At 21.6% G+C, this 17,609-nt stretch overlaps 1 protein-coding gene across 1 annotated transcript in view; it reads left to right on the plus strand.

Annotated features, from left to right (window-relative positions):
- The window catches only part of LOC122512435 (proton channel OtopLc-like), a 50,772-nt gene continuing 33,163 nt past the window's right edge, over positions 1 to 17,609 (plus strand). The window contains exons 1-3 of the mRNA XM_043628251.1: positions 1 to 572; positions 12,797 to 13,070; positions 15,852 to 16,095. Of these exons, the coding sequence (XP_043484186.1) occupies positions 16,009 to 16,095 (87 nt within the window). The 5' untranslated portion in view covers positions 1 to 572; positions 12,797 to 13,070; positions 15,852 to 16,008. The remainder of the gene's footprint in view (positions 573 to 12,796; positions 13,071 to 15,851; positions 16,096 to 17,609) is intronic.

The raw sequence follows: 17,609 nt of genomic DNA on the forward strand, positions 1-17,609 counted from the left end.
CGATGCTGGAGCGCCCTTCGGGGGTGCAAAAATTCTGTCTCGTCGTACGATTGATCGCAAACCTTGCGCTTTGAGAGCCGACGAACTCATTCAACAAGTTTAACCCGGTTGTTACGATCCACGATTATTTTTTTTATTACATTTCAATCACATTTCAAAAAAAAAAAAATAAAATAAAAAACAAAATTCAAAACACGCCGCGCCGGCAAAATTTAACATGCCTTATTTTAAATTCGCGGTAAATAAAATAAAAACCCGGTTAAAGAAATTTTAACTTTCCTCTTATATAATAAATACACGTGAAATATATCTTATTATAAAAAAAAAATTCTAAATTTAATTTTACTTTCCCTCTAAAATTGACGAGTTTGTGTTGTAAAGAAGGTGTTGTTCTCTTTTTTTTACACTTTATTTTCATGTGTCATTTTATGGCACTGTGTCTGTGAGGCCAAGTGTGTTTACTATTTCTGCCCCGTAGTCGTTAGTAGCGTAGGGCGGAACGACCCGACGTCGCAACATCTTTGGGCGCACGAGACGATGACATTGACGCTCAACAGGAAACCAAATATCTGGTCCGTAATTATTTATCATTAAAAAAAACAAAAATTTAAATAAAACAAAAATTAATCCGAAAATTCAAAATATATTTTTTGTATTACAAAGACGGTGAATAAATGTCATTTATTGTCGAAAATTACAAGATAAAAATGAGCATTTGATACTCTTTTCTTTTTTGGTACAGACACTTAATTTGAAAACTGAAACTAAAATTGCGCTCAAAATCAAAAGAAAATTGTGATAAAAAAAATCCAAAATCTAATTGTTAATTTGAAAAAATTTTTAAGTTACGAAATCATTCATGTAACGATTTACAGTTTTCCTGAAAAAAATATTTTCTTATTTTTGACTTTCGAATGAAGTTCAATTTAATTTCTTTTAACTACTATTTCTCTAAAAAAAAATTCATTTTTCACTTTTTTTCTTTCGAATGAAGTTCAGTTTTTTGTTTTTAAAGACATTCAACTTCTAATTATCATTTCACTAATAAAATTCAATTTCTTATTATTTCTGCAATAAAATTCAATTTCTAATTATTTCTCCAATAGAATTCAATTTCTAATTATTATTTCTCGAATAAAATTCAATTTCTAATTATTTTTCCAATAAAATTCAATTTCTAATTATTATTTCTCTAATAAAATTCAATTTCTAATTATTATTTCACTGACAAAATTCAACCACTAATTATTATTTCTCTAATAAAATTCAATTTCTAATTATTATCTCTCTACACTGAAAAAAAATTGTTTGATTCAAATAACCGAATTTCTTGTCTATTACCGCAAATAAATATTTACTTGATTCAAATAATTTTTATTTAATTCAAGTAAATCATCTTTGAACCAATAGTTTCAGTATTTGAAGCAAATACAATTTAATTTATTCAAATAAAAATTATTTTACACAAGTAATTATTTGTTTAACAATAGACAAGTAATCGATTATTTGAATCAAATAAATTTTTATTCAGCGTTAATAAAAATTAATTTCTAATTACTATTTTCTAATAAAATTCAATTTATAGGGGAATGTAGTCAAGGTTGGCCTACTGTCTAGGTAGGCCACTCGCGTTTTTTTGTCAAGTTCACTAGCGCCACCTACGCGCATTTTTGTCGAAGCTTGTCTTAGTGAAACCTAACTTTTTGTTCAATTACATTTTCGGAAAATCGAAAATTGTGTTTTCTGTGACGTCGGTACAAAAAAAGCTCAAAAAAAGTTTTGTGCATAATGTGAAAAACCATTAATAAAAGATAAAAAACAAATTGAATCGTCAAGGCAAGTATGCAGAAAATTTGTGGGACTCATGGTTGAAAGGAAAACAAAGTAAAAAATCGAATCCCGAAACGTATTTCTTTATGGTTACAACAATTCGGTAATGTTACTTACTGTCAAGGTCGGCCACTATGTGTTTAAAATGCGCAAAGTTGAGGACGAGCTACTTCATTTGCAAAAACTGCAATTCTGTATAACTCATAATATAATTGATCATCTTATTAATATTTTTATTTAATTTTATTAATATTTTAGTGCAAAAATTTTTTTTATTTATATTTATTTTTTTATATTGTTTATTGTTATTATTTTGTTATTTCATTAAGTTACAAACTGTAAACAATAAAGAATCAATTTTCCGTAACTCTAAACATGTCATTTTATTTTTTAACGATTAATGCCCTTTGAATTTTAAACATGGCCGACCTTGACTGTAATGGCCAACCTGGACTACAAATTTTTTTTTTTTTAAATCTTTATAACTTTTTCATTTTTAAACCTGTCAATTTACTTTGTACAGAAAAAATGTTCCTATTAAACAGGACTTTCCAACCATATACTTCAATTGTCCAAATTCATTTTTAAAAAAAAGTTATAAACAAAAGTCAAAAAGGTGGCCGACCTAGACTATGTTCCCCTAATTATTATTTGTTTAATAAAATTTATTTTCAATTTTTTCTTTTCCTAATGAAACTGAAATTTGAATTATTGTTCTTTTAAACAAAACTTATTTTTACAATTATTACTAGTTATTTTTGAATCCGTTATATTAATTATTTACTTTCATTTATGTTTTAGAGATTTAATAGTAATTAAAACTTTCCTACAGAAGAGTAAAAATTTAAGTAAAAGCGCTGTCTGACTTTATAATACTTTATCTACTACAAATAATTTGGATTTATATTTTATTTTTTATATTTTAGAAAATTAAAAATAACAAAAACTTCCATGCAAAAGAATTAAAAATTTATAAAATTCGTTGTCTGTCTTTATAATACTTTATCTACTGAAAAAGAATTTATATTTTATTTCATTTTATTTTAGAGAATTAATAATAATTAAAACTTCCTCACAGAGGAATAAAAAATTAAGAAAAAGCGTTGCCTGACTTTATAATACTTTATCTACTGCAAAGAATTTATATTTTTTATATTTTAGAAAATTAAAAATAATTAAAACTTCCCAGCAGAAGAATTAAAAATTACTAAAATGCGTTGTCTGACTTTATAATACTTTACCTACTGCAAATAATTTATATTTTATTTCATTTTATTTTAGAGAATTAATAATAATTAAAACTTCCTCACAGAGAAATAAAAAATTAAGAAAAAACGTTGTCTGACTTTATAATACTTTATCTACTGCAAAGAATTTATATTTATATTTTTTATATTTTAGAAAATAAAAAATAATTAAAACTTTCCAGCAGAAGAATTAAAAATTAATAAAATGCGTTGTCTGACCTGATAATACTTTATCTACTAAAAAAGAATTTATATTTTATTTCATTTTATTTTAGAGAATTAATAATAATTAAAACTTCCTCACAGAGAAATAAAAAATTAAGAAAAAGCGTTGTCTGACTTTATAATACTTTATCTACTGCAAAAAATTTATATTTATATTTTTTATATTTTCGAAAATTAAAAATAATTAAAACTTCCCAGCAGAAGAATTAAAAATTACTAAAATGCGTTGTCTGACTTTATAATACTTTATCTACTGAAAAAGAATTTATATTTTATTTCATTTTATTTTAGAGAATTAATAATAATTAAAACTTCCTCACAGAGGAATAAAAAATTAAGAAAAAGCGTTGTCTGACTTTATAATACTTTATCTACTAAAAAAGAATTTATATTTTATTTCTTTTTATTTTAGAGAATTAATAATAATTAAAACTTCCTCACAGAGAAATAAAAAATTAAGAAAAAAAGTTGTCTGACTTTATGATACTTTATCTACTGAAAAAGAATTTATATTTATATTTTAGATTTATATTTCAGAAAATTAAAAATAATTAAAACTTCCTTACAGAAGAATTAAAAATTAATAAAATGCGTTGTCTGACTTTATAATACTTTATCTACTGCAAACAATTTATATTTTTATTTTATTTTATTTTAGAGAATTAATAATAATTAAAACTTCCTCACAGAGAAATAAAAAATTAAGAAAAAACGTTGCCTGACTTTATAATACTTTATCTACTGCAAAGAATTTATATTTTTTATATTTTAGAAAATTAAAAATAATTAAAACTTCCCAGCAGAAGAATTAAAAATTACTAAAATGCGTTGTCTGACTTTATAATACTTTACCTACTGCAAATAATTTATATTTTATTTCATTTTATTTTAGAGAATTAATAATAATTAAAACTTCCTCACAGAGAAATAAAAAATTAAGAAAAAACGTTGTCTGACTTTATGATACTTTATCTACTGAAAAAGAATTTATATTTATATTTTAGATTTATATTTTATTTTTTATATTTTAGAGAATTAATAATAATTAAAACTTCGCGACAGAAGAATTAAAAATGACTAAAATGTGTTGTCTGACTTTATAATACTCTATCTACTGCAAAGATGGTGTAGCATTCTCTAAAGTAGGTAAAGTATGAACTAAGTAAGCCAACTTCTATTTCTGCGTATTTTGAATTTTATATTCGTAAAGCACTTTTATTATTATTATTATTATTATTATTATTATTTTATTCATTTGTTTCGGTATTTTTAACTTTATTTTTTATTTTATAATTTAATTACATCATAATATATTAACTGTAGGTAATAAAAAAATTTCATAATTTAATTAATTTGCTTTTTAATTTTAAAGTATACGCATTTAATCATGTACTGAAATATTTAATAGAAGAATTATCTTTAATTTTAAAATTGTTTAAAATTAATTAATTTTTCTATGATTATATATTTTAAAAAATTATTTACAATATAACTAATCTGTTTCGTAAATGCAATTTGTTTAATAGAAATTGTTGACAATACATTTTTCAGTAAAGACCAGAATAATAATAATTTATGTACAGCAAGTATATGAAAGTGCAGTCAAGATGCATTTGCTTAATGAATGAAAGCGTTGTTTGTAAAATGCATTAAAACTTTGCAATTTGTAATTATAACGAAAGAAACTTTTACAAAGTTGATTAGTTAGATTAAGAAATTAGTAATTCGTTCTTTTATAACTCAACAATAATTAATTGAGGTAAAAATTAACAAATAAAATACAAATATATATGTGTGAAGTATATAATAATACAAATTTATAATCTTTCTTATTATTATAAATAATAAAAATACCAATAATAATGGTAACAATTACTATACTGATATTACTATTATTAATATTATTTTAATAATAATATTATATAATATATTTGTAATTATATAATATACTCTAAATTTTGAATTAGTCAATTATAACTAATTATTAGTTAAATTTACTTTTAATGTAAAAATAACTGAAATTTTTGGTAACTATGCAATTAGTAAAATACTAAAATTTGACTATTTTTGTAATTATTGATTTATTTATCAACAACTAAATAAATAGTCATTTTTTACTAATTGCTAAAGTAAAAAATGTCTGACATGATTTTACTGATAGGTAATTAGTTATTTTTAACTAATTTATATTTTGAGAGTAATTTGATAGAATTAATAATAAAATAAATTGAATTACATAAAAAAAACTTGAAATTAAAAAATATATTCTCTTGGTTCGCATCTTAATTTTTCGCCCAGTTTATTAAACACAAAATTAACATTTCATTGTTTTGAGTCAAATATATATTCAAATTATTATAATTTAATACCGAAAAGTGAATGAAGCAATCTATTTTCAATTCCCGACTTAATTTGTCACCTGCAAATCCGACTCCATAAATTCCAACCCTCTAAGAATTGACTTCCGCGCGTAAAGTCCAAAACACGGATTTAGCGTAAAAACATACAATTACATTTAGTCACGAAACCGCACACGCGATACTAATCAACAATATAATACCGGAATGTCTCATTTGTGAACCGACAATTTTCACACACACGAAAACTATTTTTAAATTTATTACTTCACCTTCCGTTATTAAAGGGATACTCAATTTTTTTTCCAATTCAATTCACGCAGTTATATACCTATATATGATTTTTAATTAACAGTAGAGTCTGAATTATTTACTTGAAAAAATTTCGGTAAAATACATTTTTTTAATTATTCACTAAATTTACGAGGCTATTTTTATGGTTGGATTAATTATTATTATTTGTATATTTTAAACTGAACAAAAATTTATTTGATTCAAATAAAAGATTACTTGTGTATTTTCAAAAAATAACACAATATCAAAATAAAATAATTGAATCAAATAATTTTTAAATAAATTATTATTTAAATGAATAAAATGGCATTTTAAGTAATAATTATAGTATTTGAAGCAAATATCATTTAATTGACTCCAGTAATAATTATTTGATTCAAATAAATAATTAATGGATAATAATAGTCAAGTAATCATTTATATCAATCGAATAATTTTTTATTCAGTGTGTTTCGTAACAATTATTTCATAATTATTCTTTCAAAATTAATTAATTCAGAGATGTATTGTTAGTTAAAAATACCTTTGTAAATTTATAATATTTTAAAAAACTTTCCAAAACTGAAAAAAAATTTACTTGAATCAACAATGTCTGTATAAAAAAATTATTTGATTCAAATAAACGATTATTGTCTATTACCAATGTTTTTTCGTATCATGTAAATTTTATTTAAATCAATAAAATCGAAATTAGCTATAAATGCTGAAATTATTTGCAGTTTTTCAAAGAATATAAAATTGAGACAAAAAAAGGATCAAAAATATTACAGAGATGTATTTAAAAAAATTTGTCTTTTAAGCACTGAAATTATTAGTTCAAATACTAAAAATATTGCTTCCAATAAAATTTATTTTATTTAAATATAAATTATAATTTACTTTTTAAAAATTAATTATTTCTACAAATTTCTAATACAACGCTTCTACTATTCTATTATTATCTATAATTTTAAATAAAATTAATTTTTACATCAATTCTCATTACAAAATTCTAGGACAATTCAATTATTTAAATACAAAAATAAATAATTTATTGAATAATTGAATATTTTTTAAAATTAAAATCACATAAAGAATTTTATCAAAATTTTTAAAAATAACTGAATTCCTTCCAAGAATTTTAATCAAATTTTTAAGAAGAATTGAATTTTTCGAGCGGAATTCTCTTCAGAAATTTTATTAAAATTGTTTTAAAAATAATTGAATTCTTTCCAAGAATTTAATTAAAAATTTTAATTATAATTTCTTCTCATTTAAATTTTGAAAAGTAATTATTAAATTTTATAAGAAATTCTATAAAGAGTGCATTAAAAATAATTGAATTTTTATAAAGAATTTTATCAAAATTACCGTAAATAATTGAATTGCGTCTTTCAAATAATTTAATTAAAAATTTTAATAAATTTCCTCTCAAGATTTCAATTATTTTCAACATAATTTAAAATTTTGCGAAAACAATTTATTCAAACTTTTAAAAATCATTAAATTTCTGTAAAGAATTTTATTCTTCTATGAAAATTTTAAAAAAATTTTGAAAATTAAAAATTTAATTTTTCGAGAAATTCAATTACAATTTTTGATAACAAAAATTAAATTTTTGTAGAATTTTATTGAAATTGTATGGAAAATAATTGAATTTTTATAAAGAATTTTATAAAACTTACCGAAAATAATTGAATTGTCTTTCAAATAATTTAATTAAAAATTTTAATAAATTTCCTCTCAGGATTTCATTAATTTTCAACATAATTTAAATAACAATTATTTGATACAAGCATAAATACTTATTTAATAAAATAAACAAGTAATCAAATAATTTTTTTTCATTGTATTTCGTAACAATTATTATTATTTTTTTATTATTATTATTCTTTGAAAAGCAATTAATACAGAGATGTATTTATAGCCAAAAATATCTAAGTGGTGTACAAAATTTTTAAAAACTTTCATACACTAAAAAAAATTTACTTGAATCAATAATTTCTGTATAGAAAAATTTATTTGACTCAAACAAACGATTATTTGGCTATTATTAATATTTTTTTGTGTCTAGTAAATTTTATTTCAATAATATTTAAATTTAATATACGAAAATTAAATTGAATTTGCAAATACTGAAATTATTTGCACTGTTTTTCAAAGGACATCAAATTGAGACAAAAAAAAAGTATCAAAATTGTTGCCTCGCAACAATTTTGATACTTTTTTTTGTCTCAATTTGATGTTCTTTGAAAAACAGTGCGTTTAAATACTGAAATTATTGGTTCAAATACTAAAAATGTTACTTCAACTAAAAAATAAATTAAATAAAAATTTTAATAAAATTAAATAAATTTCAAATATATAAAATTAAATAAATTCCAAATAAAAATATACTTAAATAAAAATTTAAACAAAAATTCTTTGATGCAAGCATAAATATTCATTTGACAATAGACAAGTAATCATTTATTTGAATCAAATAAATTTATTTCCCAAGTTTCCTTTTACCTGATTTTGAAATAAATAAATCATTATAAAAAAAAATGCCGCGTCTTTTGAAATTTATTTTCTTTTTTATCGCAGTGCACACGATATCTATGCCATTTATCGTTTATATTCTGTAGAACACGAGAATACATGTTATCATGAATACTCGAGTCATAAACGTGAAAGTAAAAATGTTCATTTCACGCAAAGTTGACAATTTGACTATATATATACGTTACATAATATTCCGTGGCGAGATATTTGTTTACTGAGTTTTGAGTACGTAGTTTATATCCCCAAAAACCACGCCCCGGCTGCTGGCAATTGAAACGTTAAAGAGCACTCTCGCAGCTTTTTAAACGCTTCATCCCTCAAATACAGTAGAGAAAGATAGAGAAAGGAAGATAAAGAGAAAAAGACAAAAAAAAAGTGAGAGAATTCTCTCTAAGAGAATCTCTGTTTTCCTGTTTTACAAAATTCGTCAATTTTCCGTCCTTCGTTAAAAAGTAAGGATTAAATTTTTTTTTCCACCACTTTTTTTTCATATATTCGTGAGAGAGAGATGAAAGGCTTTTTGTATAATCCCAGATTTTTCGGGTGACAAAGCATTGACATTTTTTTTCCCATTTTCTTTTTTTTAATAATTCTCGTATAAGCGTATAATGTATAACATGTCTAAAAAGTGAAACAATGGCTAGATTTTTATTTCTAGTTTCAAAATTATTGTTTGTGAACTTTCCTTTGAATTTTTTTTTCTTTTCATTTTTTTTTATAAAAGAGGAAGAGTGAGCGAGAGCTAGTGGAAAATGTTACAAAGTAGAAAACAAAAACAATAGGACAACGTGCAGTCTTTCACAGCATGGAATTTTAGAAACAGTAGCAACAGACAGTAACAGTCAGACAAAAAAAGTTACTCTCTCCAAAATAGAACAAAAGAAAAAGCTAAAATTAACTAACTTTAAAAAATTTTCTATAGTCTCTAATGATAACAATGACGACCCATTTTTACCAGTGATTAATAAAAAAATAAATTAGAAATATAGAACGAAAAGAAAACAATTCAAAATGGGTTTATTTTACTTAATCTACTCTCACAGTAGTAATATCAATCATTTGGTCAGGCACAATATTTTACTCTCAGAACTTGAAAATTTAAAGTTATTTGGAATCTAACGATTTAAAAATTTAGTATATTTAACTAAATGTAAAAAGTAGATAAATCAAAAATGTTTTTCAATCTGGAAATGAACGCTACTGAAGTAGTAACAGCCGTCACGGTCAGACAAGTACTCTCAACAAAAACGGTCAATAGTATTCCGTTAAAATAAATAACGAAAGTATTCAATTAATTGATGATACGTTCACCAATCTACATTCGTATAAAAAATATAAAAATATTTGTAACTTTTTTAAATTTAACATTTAAAATATAAATTAAATTTTATTGAAAATTTGTGAAAATAGTTAAGTTCTTTCGAGGAATTTAATTCAGATTGTATTATTGAATACAATTCAATTCTTATAGAGAACTTTATCAAAAATTTTTGAAAATAATTGAAATTGCTTTCGAAGAATTTAATTTAAAATATTAATAAATTTCTTCACAAGAATTCAAATATTTTTAAAGTAATGAAATTTTTTACTAGAATTCAAATACTTTCCATGTAATTTAAATAAAAATTTCTCGTTAACAAAATCAATTATTTCTCAATACATTTTTAAATTAAAATTGTGTGGAAAGATAATAATTAAATTGTTTCGAAAAATTTTGTATATAAATAATAATTGAAGATATCGATATAAATATAAATTAAAATTATATGAAAAATAGTTGAATTCTTTAGAGAAATTTTATTAAAAATGTATTAAAATTTTAAAAATAACTCAATTAAAATATTTTAAATATTTTTTAAGTAAAACATCTTTTTCAAATTAAACTACTTTTAGAAGTTACAAATGAAATTTTTCCAAATTTCAATCTTTCTGTTTTTTAAATCTTAAATAAAATTATTCAAAACTTAAATTATTTTTAAAAAAAATAATAAATTAATCATTTTTAAAAATAAAAAATCGAATATTATTACAGTTTTAAAACAACTAAAATTTTCATACATTTGCAATTAAAAATCTTTTGAAAATTAATTACCTCTAAAAATTTCTACACAACAATTCTAAAATTTAATTATTATCTAAAATTTTAAGTGAAATTAATTTTTAAATCAATTCTTATTCGAAAATTCAAGGAGAATTCAATTATTTAAATACAAAAATAAATAATTTATTGAATAATTAATTATTTCATAAGATTAAATTCACATAAAGAATTTTATCAACAAATTTTTAAATAATTGAATTCTTTCGAAAAATTTTAACCACATTTTTAAGAATAATTGAATTTTTCGAGTTGAATTCTCTCAAAAAATTTTATTAAAATTGTTTCAACAATAATTTAATTTCCTGTTAAGAATTTTATTTCGTATAAAAATAATTGAACATACGCTGAAATAATTTATTAAAACTATTGAAAATAAATTAATTGCATTGAGAAGATTATATTGAAAAAAAATTGAATTTTTATAAAGAATTTTACCTATATCAATAATTTCGAAAATAATTGAATTATCTTTCGAAGAATATAAATTAAACATTTCAATAAATTTCTTCTCAAGATATCAATTTTATTATTTGTAAGACAATTTTAATAAAAAAATTTAGAAATTGTTGAAAACACTAAAAAAAAATTCAATTTTAGGGAAATTACAAATAATTGCAGAAATTCAATTATTTTCAAAAAAATATTTAAATTCTTCTTATTAAATTTAACTATGTTCAAAATTTGAAAAAAAATTCTCGTAAAAATCCCAATTATCTTTATAAATAACAGAATTTTTCTTTAAAGTTCAATTATTTTCATAATGTCAAAAAAATTCTTGTCCAAATTTCAATTATTTTCAAAAATAAAATGCATTTTTCTAATTTCAATTATTTTCAAAATATAAAATGCATTTTTCTAATTTCAATGATTTTCAATATCTACTGTTTTAATAAAATTTTCCAAAAAGAATTCAATTATTAAAAAAATTTTTTAATAAAATTGTATGCAAACATTTAATTATTTTCACAAATAATAAAAATTCCACACGAATTCAATTATTTTCATAAATAATAAAATTTTTTTAAGGAATTTAATTATTTTCATAAAAAATAATTTTAAATTCTAGAAAATAATAATTGAATTAAAATGATGAAAATAATTTTGATAAAATTACAGTAACAATATTCTTATATTATAAAATAATGGTTTTATCTCTCGGTCATCTTTAATTATTATAAAACATGAAGAAATCGATCACTCCGAGTCTTCGACTCGGAGCAATCGATATCTTCATATTTTATAACAAATACTTTTATAAGTTGTTTAATTTAAAAAAGGTTTGAATTCGAAATTTTTGAATGTCTTAATTTCTGTGGAAAATCCTGTTCCAAAAATAAGATTAAAAATATAAATTGTTCAAATATTTTTCTTCTTTTTCTAAAACAAAATATTAATTTTGTTAAAAAAATTGTGATTCATAAAGAAAAATAATGCAAAATAAATCAATTTTCTATTTCTTAATCACAGTTGTTTAACAATTTTCTAATTTTGTTTAGAAGTAAAGAATAAAAATAATTTCAATTTGACAAACCATAATATTTAACAAAATTTTAGTGTTTTAATGAAAAAAAGTGAAAAAAATTATGATGATTTCTATTTGTCATTAAAATGTTGAATTAATTATGAGATAAAAATAATTGTAACATAATAATGTAATATACAATCTAAGGATAATAAAAAACAAAAGTATAAACAAAAGACAACTTCAGAGTGTGAGGGACAGAAAAAATGAATGAATGAAAGAACATTCAAATTATTATAGTTAATTTCTTAATAATTATTAAAATAATCAAATTATTCTTATCTTTCTAAATTTGAATTAGTAAAAATGTTTACTATTTTTAACTAATTACTGACTTTTTGATTTTCTATTAGTAAATTCTACTAATAATTAGTAATTTCTACCAATTTATTAGTAAAATTTACTAATTCAAATTTCAAAAGCAAAAATTCAGTCCCTAATTGAAATTAATAAATTACAAATTCAATTTTAGAAAAATTGTACAGATGATAATTTAAAAATTCAAAACAAAAAAAATAACTTCAAAATTTTTTTCCAAAAAACTAAAAAATTGAAATAGCAAAAGAAAAAAAGAAAAGGAAGAGTATCAGGCGCAATTGAATCAAGTCTAATTTAGAATTCTCTTTGTCCAACTCTCCATTTCCGTGACACTATATTCTAATGCACCAACATCAAGTTCCTTTTTCTTTGTCTGCAGAAGTTTCTAGACATTGCGAGAAGGGGAGATTGTTCGATGGGGGAACATTTGGTGGCGAATACGACTCATAAAATCTACGCCGACAAGGAAAAAGGGTCCCAAGAATCGAAATGGTATATTTTGAGCGATGCTGAACGACAACATGGATTGTGTCCTTCTATATCTATATTATAATAATAATAATTCGAGAACTCAAATGCGATGGTAAAGTAGCATCATCATATCAGCATATTGGAAACGGAATCCCTTGTACAGGACAAATGTTCCTGGGAAGGTATTGTAAAAAAATATATGTAAGATTTTCTCTTTTTCTTCTTCCTCTACTTTTTCTTATACTTTACATACAAAATAAGCTTTTAAAATTTATACTCTATAAAAAAAAATTTACCTGACCAATAATGGGATTCACGGGAGCTTTTCAAGTATATATATTTAAAAGTCTTGTGTTTATATTTAACGGAATTTTGAGCGAATTTTCGAGCTTTTAAAACTTTCATCGAAACTTTTTAAGCTTTAGAGGCCATTAGCTTAAAATAACTGTTGAGTATTTTTAGAGAATACTAAAAAGATTTACTCTTCGCACCTTGAAAAATATCAACTTCATTATGATTATGCTCTATATTCATGAATAAGAAAGTTGATTAAGGTCTGATACATTTATTTTCAAATTAAAATGATTCCATCAGCGATTCAGATTTCTAAATCTAATTTTTGTTCTCAAAATCGTAATTATTCTACACTTCTACTACTTCAACAGTATTGACAAATTTTTTTTCTCTTCAATCTTAATTAATCATTCAATCAAAAATCCGTAAATTCAGTCAGTAAATTTTTGTTTCCTATTTTTTATTTTAAAAATCTATTTTCTAAAAGACCATACTCTCTAAATATGAATCAGTAAAAATTTTTACTAATTTGAATTAGTAACTGACTGATTTTCTTAGAATTTTTTTAAATAATTTAATTTACAAGAAGAAATTTATTACTTTTAAAAATAAATGAATTCTTGTGATGAATATTGTTTACTTTTTAAATAATTAAATTTTGCAAAGAATTTTATTGAAATGTTTCAAAATAATTGAATTTTCGAGAACAATTTTGAAACATTTTAATAAAATTTAATTACGTATTGAATTCTTTCGAAGAATTATTTATGTTAATAATTGAATTCTTAGAAAGAATTTTATTAAAATCTAAAAAAAGTAATTGAATTATTTCAAATAAATTAAATTAAAATTGTAATTGAAATAATTGATTTCATTTAAATAATTTTATTAAAATAGTTAAAAAATAATTGAATTTCTGTGAAAAATTTTAATAGTTTTGTAAATAATTGAATTCTTCCAAAGAATTTCAGGAAAACATTTTTTTTTAATAATTGATTTTTTCGAGGAATTAAAATTATATTTTTAAGAATAATTAGGTACATTTTTCGAGCAATTCCTGTAAAATTTTTTTAAAAATAATTGAAATCCTGCGATGAATTTTATTATTTACGAAAATAATTGAATTCCTAAAAAAAATTTTATTAAAATTTTCAAAAATAATTGAATTCCTGGTCAGAATTTTATTATTAATGAAAGTAATTATTGCGAAAAATTGGACTAAAATGTTTTAAAAAAATTAAATTTCTGTGGAAAATTTTGTTATTTTTGATAATAATTAAATTCTTTATAAGAATTTTATAAACATTGTTTTAAATAATTAATTAATTGAAAATTTCTTAAAATTATATTCACACAAAGAATTTTATCAACAAATTTTTAAATAATTGAATTCTTTCGAAGAATTTTAACCACATTTTAAAGAATTATTAAATATTTCTAGTTGAATTCTCTTATGAAATTTTATTAAAATTGTTTTAACAATAACTTAATTTCCTGTTAAGAATTTTATTACGAATAAAAATAATTGAATTTTTGCGGAAAAAATTTATTAAAACTTTTGAAAATAATGGAATTTTCGGCAAAAAATTTATGAAAATAATTGAAAATAATTGAATTATTTCACAGAATTCAATTAAAATTTTCGAAAATTGAAAATTATATTTTTCGAGGAATTCTATTGAGATTATATTGAAAATAATTTAATTTTTCTAAAGAAGTATAAGAAATATAATAAATATTATGAAAATTTTATTTTAAATATTTAATTGAATTCTTGTGGGAAATTTTATTTATGAAAATAATTGAAATTCTTCGATGAGTTTTATTATTTATGAAAATAATTGAATTCTTGTTTAAACTTTTATGAAACATTTTTTTAAATAATTGAATTTTTATGAAAAATGTTATTTTATTCAATAATTGATTTTTTCATTTTGTTATTTAGGAAAATAATTAAATTCTTGCTTAGAATTTTATCTAAATTTTTTTTAAATAATTGAATTTCTATGAAAAATTTTATTATTTGTGAAAGTAATTAAATTATTGCAAAGAATTGTTTAAAAAATTTGGTTAAATAGTTCATTTTTTTAAAATTTTTTTGAAAATTCTATTTTAAATTAATTGAATTCCCGTGAGAATTTTATTATTTATGAAAATAATTAATTTTTGGATGAATTTTATTAATTTTTTTTTAAATAATTGAACTGTTTTGCGAAATTTTATGAAAATTATTGAATTTCGACTATTTTTTGAAAATAATTGAATCTTTTTAAAGAATTTGATTATAATTGTTGAGAATTTTCTCTTAATTTCTAGTATTAACAAATTTAAAGTTGTGGAAATTTTCAACAACAAAAAAATTGAAATAGTAGCTTTTAGTGGCTGAAATCTAAAAAAGGACCAAAATAGTAGCATAATGTTAAAAAAATTTTAAATAGTAGGTTTTAGTATAGATAAGTGCGAAGCGTGTAAATAGTTTTTAGTGTAAATAGATTTTAGTACATAAGTGCGAATCCTATAAAATTTTAGAAAAGCTCCCTAAATATAAAAATTCAATAAATTGAAAAATTATCTACAAAAAAAAGCATGAACATTGTATTTTTTTAAAGAAGAAAAATATTTATCCCTTTTTTTTGTATGCTAAAGCACGAAACGATTTGTCATTTAAGGGCAATTCCCTAAAGCACCCTGATGCAAGTCCATCCAACGTGTATGCAGCAGGGACACCCTCTTTAGAAAATTCCCCATTCGCGGAGGAAAGGAGTTCGTGAAAGACAAAGGGTCGAAGCGTCGGGTCGAGTCGAGAAAGAGAGTGAGATAAGAAAGATGGGTGAGAGTTCGCCGGATCTCAGCCTCAGGCTACGTAGAGGCAGCTCCGACTCCAGGGATTCCTTCTACATGGATTTTGCACAGGTATAATATTGAGAGTACAATATTGTATACATATATATATATATATATATATATATATATATATATATATATATATATATATATATATATATATATATATATAGTTCTAATACACTTTAGCAGTAGTAGAGAGAAAAAAAACCTCTCAAACAATAAAATACTAAAAACGAAGATAAAATTTCGAAAACTATAGACAATAATAAAATACCAAAGAGTAAATATCGAAGATTAAATAAAATACCAAAGAAAATGAATACCGAAGAATATCGAATAAATACCGAACACGATACCAAAGGAAAAAAACCGTAAAACGTCAAAATAGTTTTATTTAAAATCATTTGTAACTTCTCCAAAATTTTATTTTTTTAGTGTTTGTAACTAAAATTCTTCCACTAATTTTTAACATTGATTTTTTATTTTTTTTTACATTATTTTTTGTAACTAATTAAATGTATATTAAAAAGTGTAACTAATTTCAAAAGAATTTTAATTTCATCGAATAATACTATGAATAAATATTAAATAAGAATAAGAACGGAATAATACTGAATAAGTACCGAATACAGAAGCTAAAATTTTTAATAGAAGGAGAAATATTTTTCCTCTTGACCTAAATTAACCTTAAGCTAACCCTTAATGTTCTTTCCCCCTGAGGCACTATGACAGGCGTATTTTCATTCACCTTTTTCGCAAAAAGCATTTTTAACTCAGCTTTCTTTATCACAATGCAGTTCACTGATCCAGAGAAAAAGCAACTCTTTCCTTTCTTCAAAGTTTCTTTTCTATACCTTCAAAGTTCTGAAAGACAGAAATAGTACAACTTATCTGACTATAAACTTGTATATTGTTAACCAAACATCTTTCAAACTCACAAACATTTCTATCATACGGAATGAAAATATGTAAAATAGAACAATAAAAAATGTAATTTATCATTTTTCAAAAAAAAAACAGTTTCCACCAAATTGTTAAAATATTATTCTACTTTTAAATGAACTGAATACAATTTTTTTTAAGCAATTCAAATTTTTTTGAACCAACTAAAATTTATTTGAACCAACTAAAATTTATTTGAACCAAATAAAATGTATTTAAACCAAGTAAAATTTATTTGCACCAAATAAAGTGTATTTGAACCAAGTAAAATTTATTTGAACCAACTAAAATTTATTTGAACCAAATAAAATTTATTCGAAGCAAATAAAATTTATTTGAACCAAATAAAATTTATTCGAAGCAAATAAAAACTTTAGGATGTTCTGAGTCAAGTATACCATTTTCCTAGGTGTATTTTTTTTATTTTTTACTCATAAATTTAACTCCCCATGAATAAATAAATAACAATTCAGAAATCGTGTTAATACGAATCAATATATCTCTTCGCTTTAGCAAATTTTTTCATTTTATAAATAAAAGATAACTTTAAATATATTATTGAAAAATGAATTTTTCACTTCAGAATAAATACTGCAACAGTTATAATATTAGAGCAATCGAGTATTGAATATTTTAAT

The sequence above is a fragment of the Leptopilina heterotoma genome, unplaced genomic scaffold (assembly GCF_015476425.1).
Source record: "Leptopilina heterotoma isolate Lh14 unplaced genomic scaffold, ASM1547642v1 Lhet_99, whole genome shotgun sequence".
Classification (NCBI taxonomy): domain Eukaryota; kingdom Metazoa; phylum Arthropoda; class Insecta; order Hymenoptera; family Figitidae; genus Leptopilina; species Leptopilina heterotoma.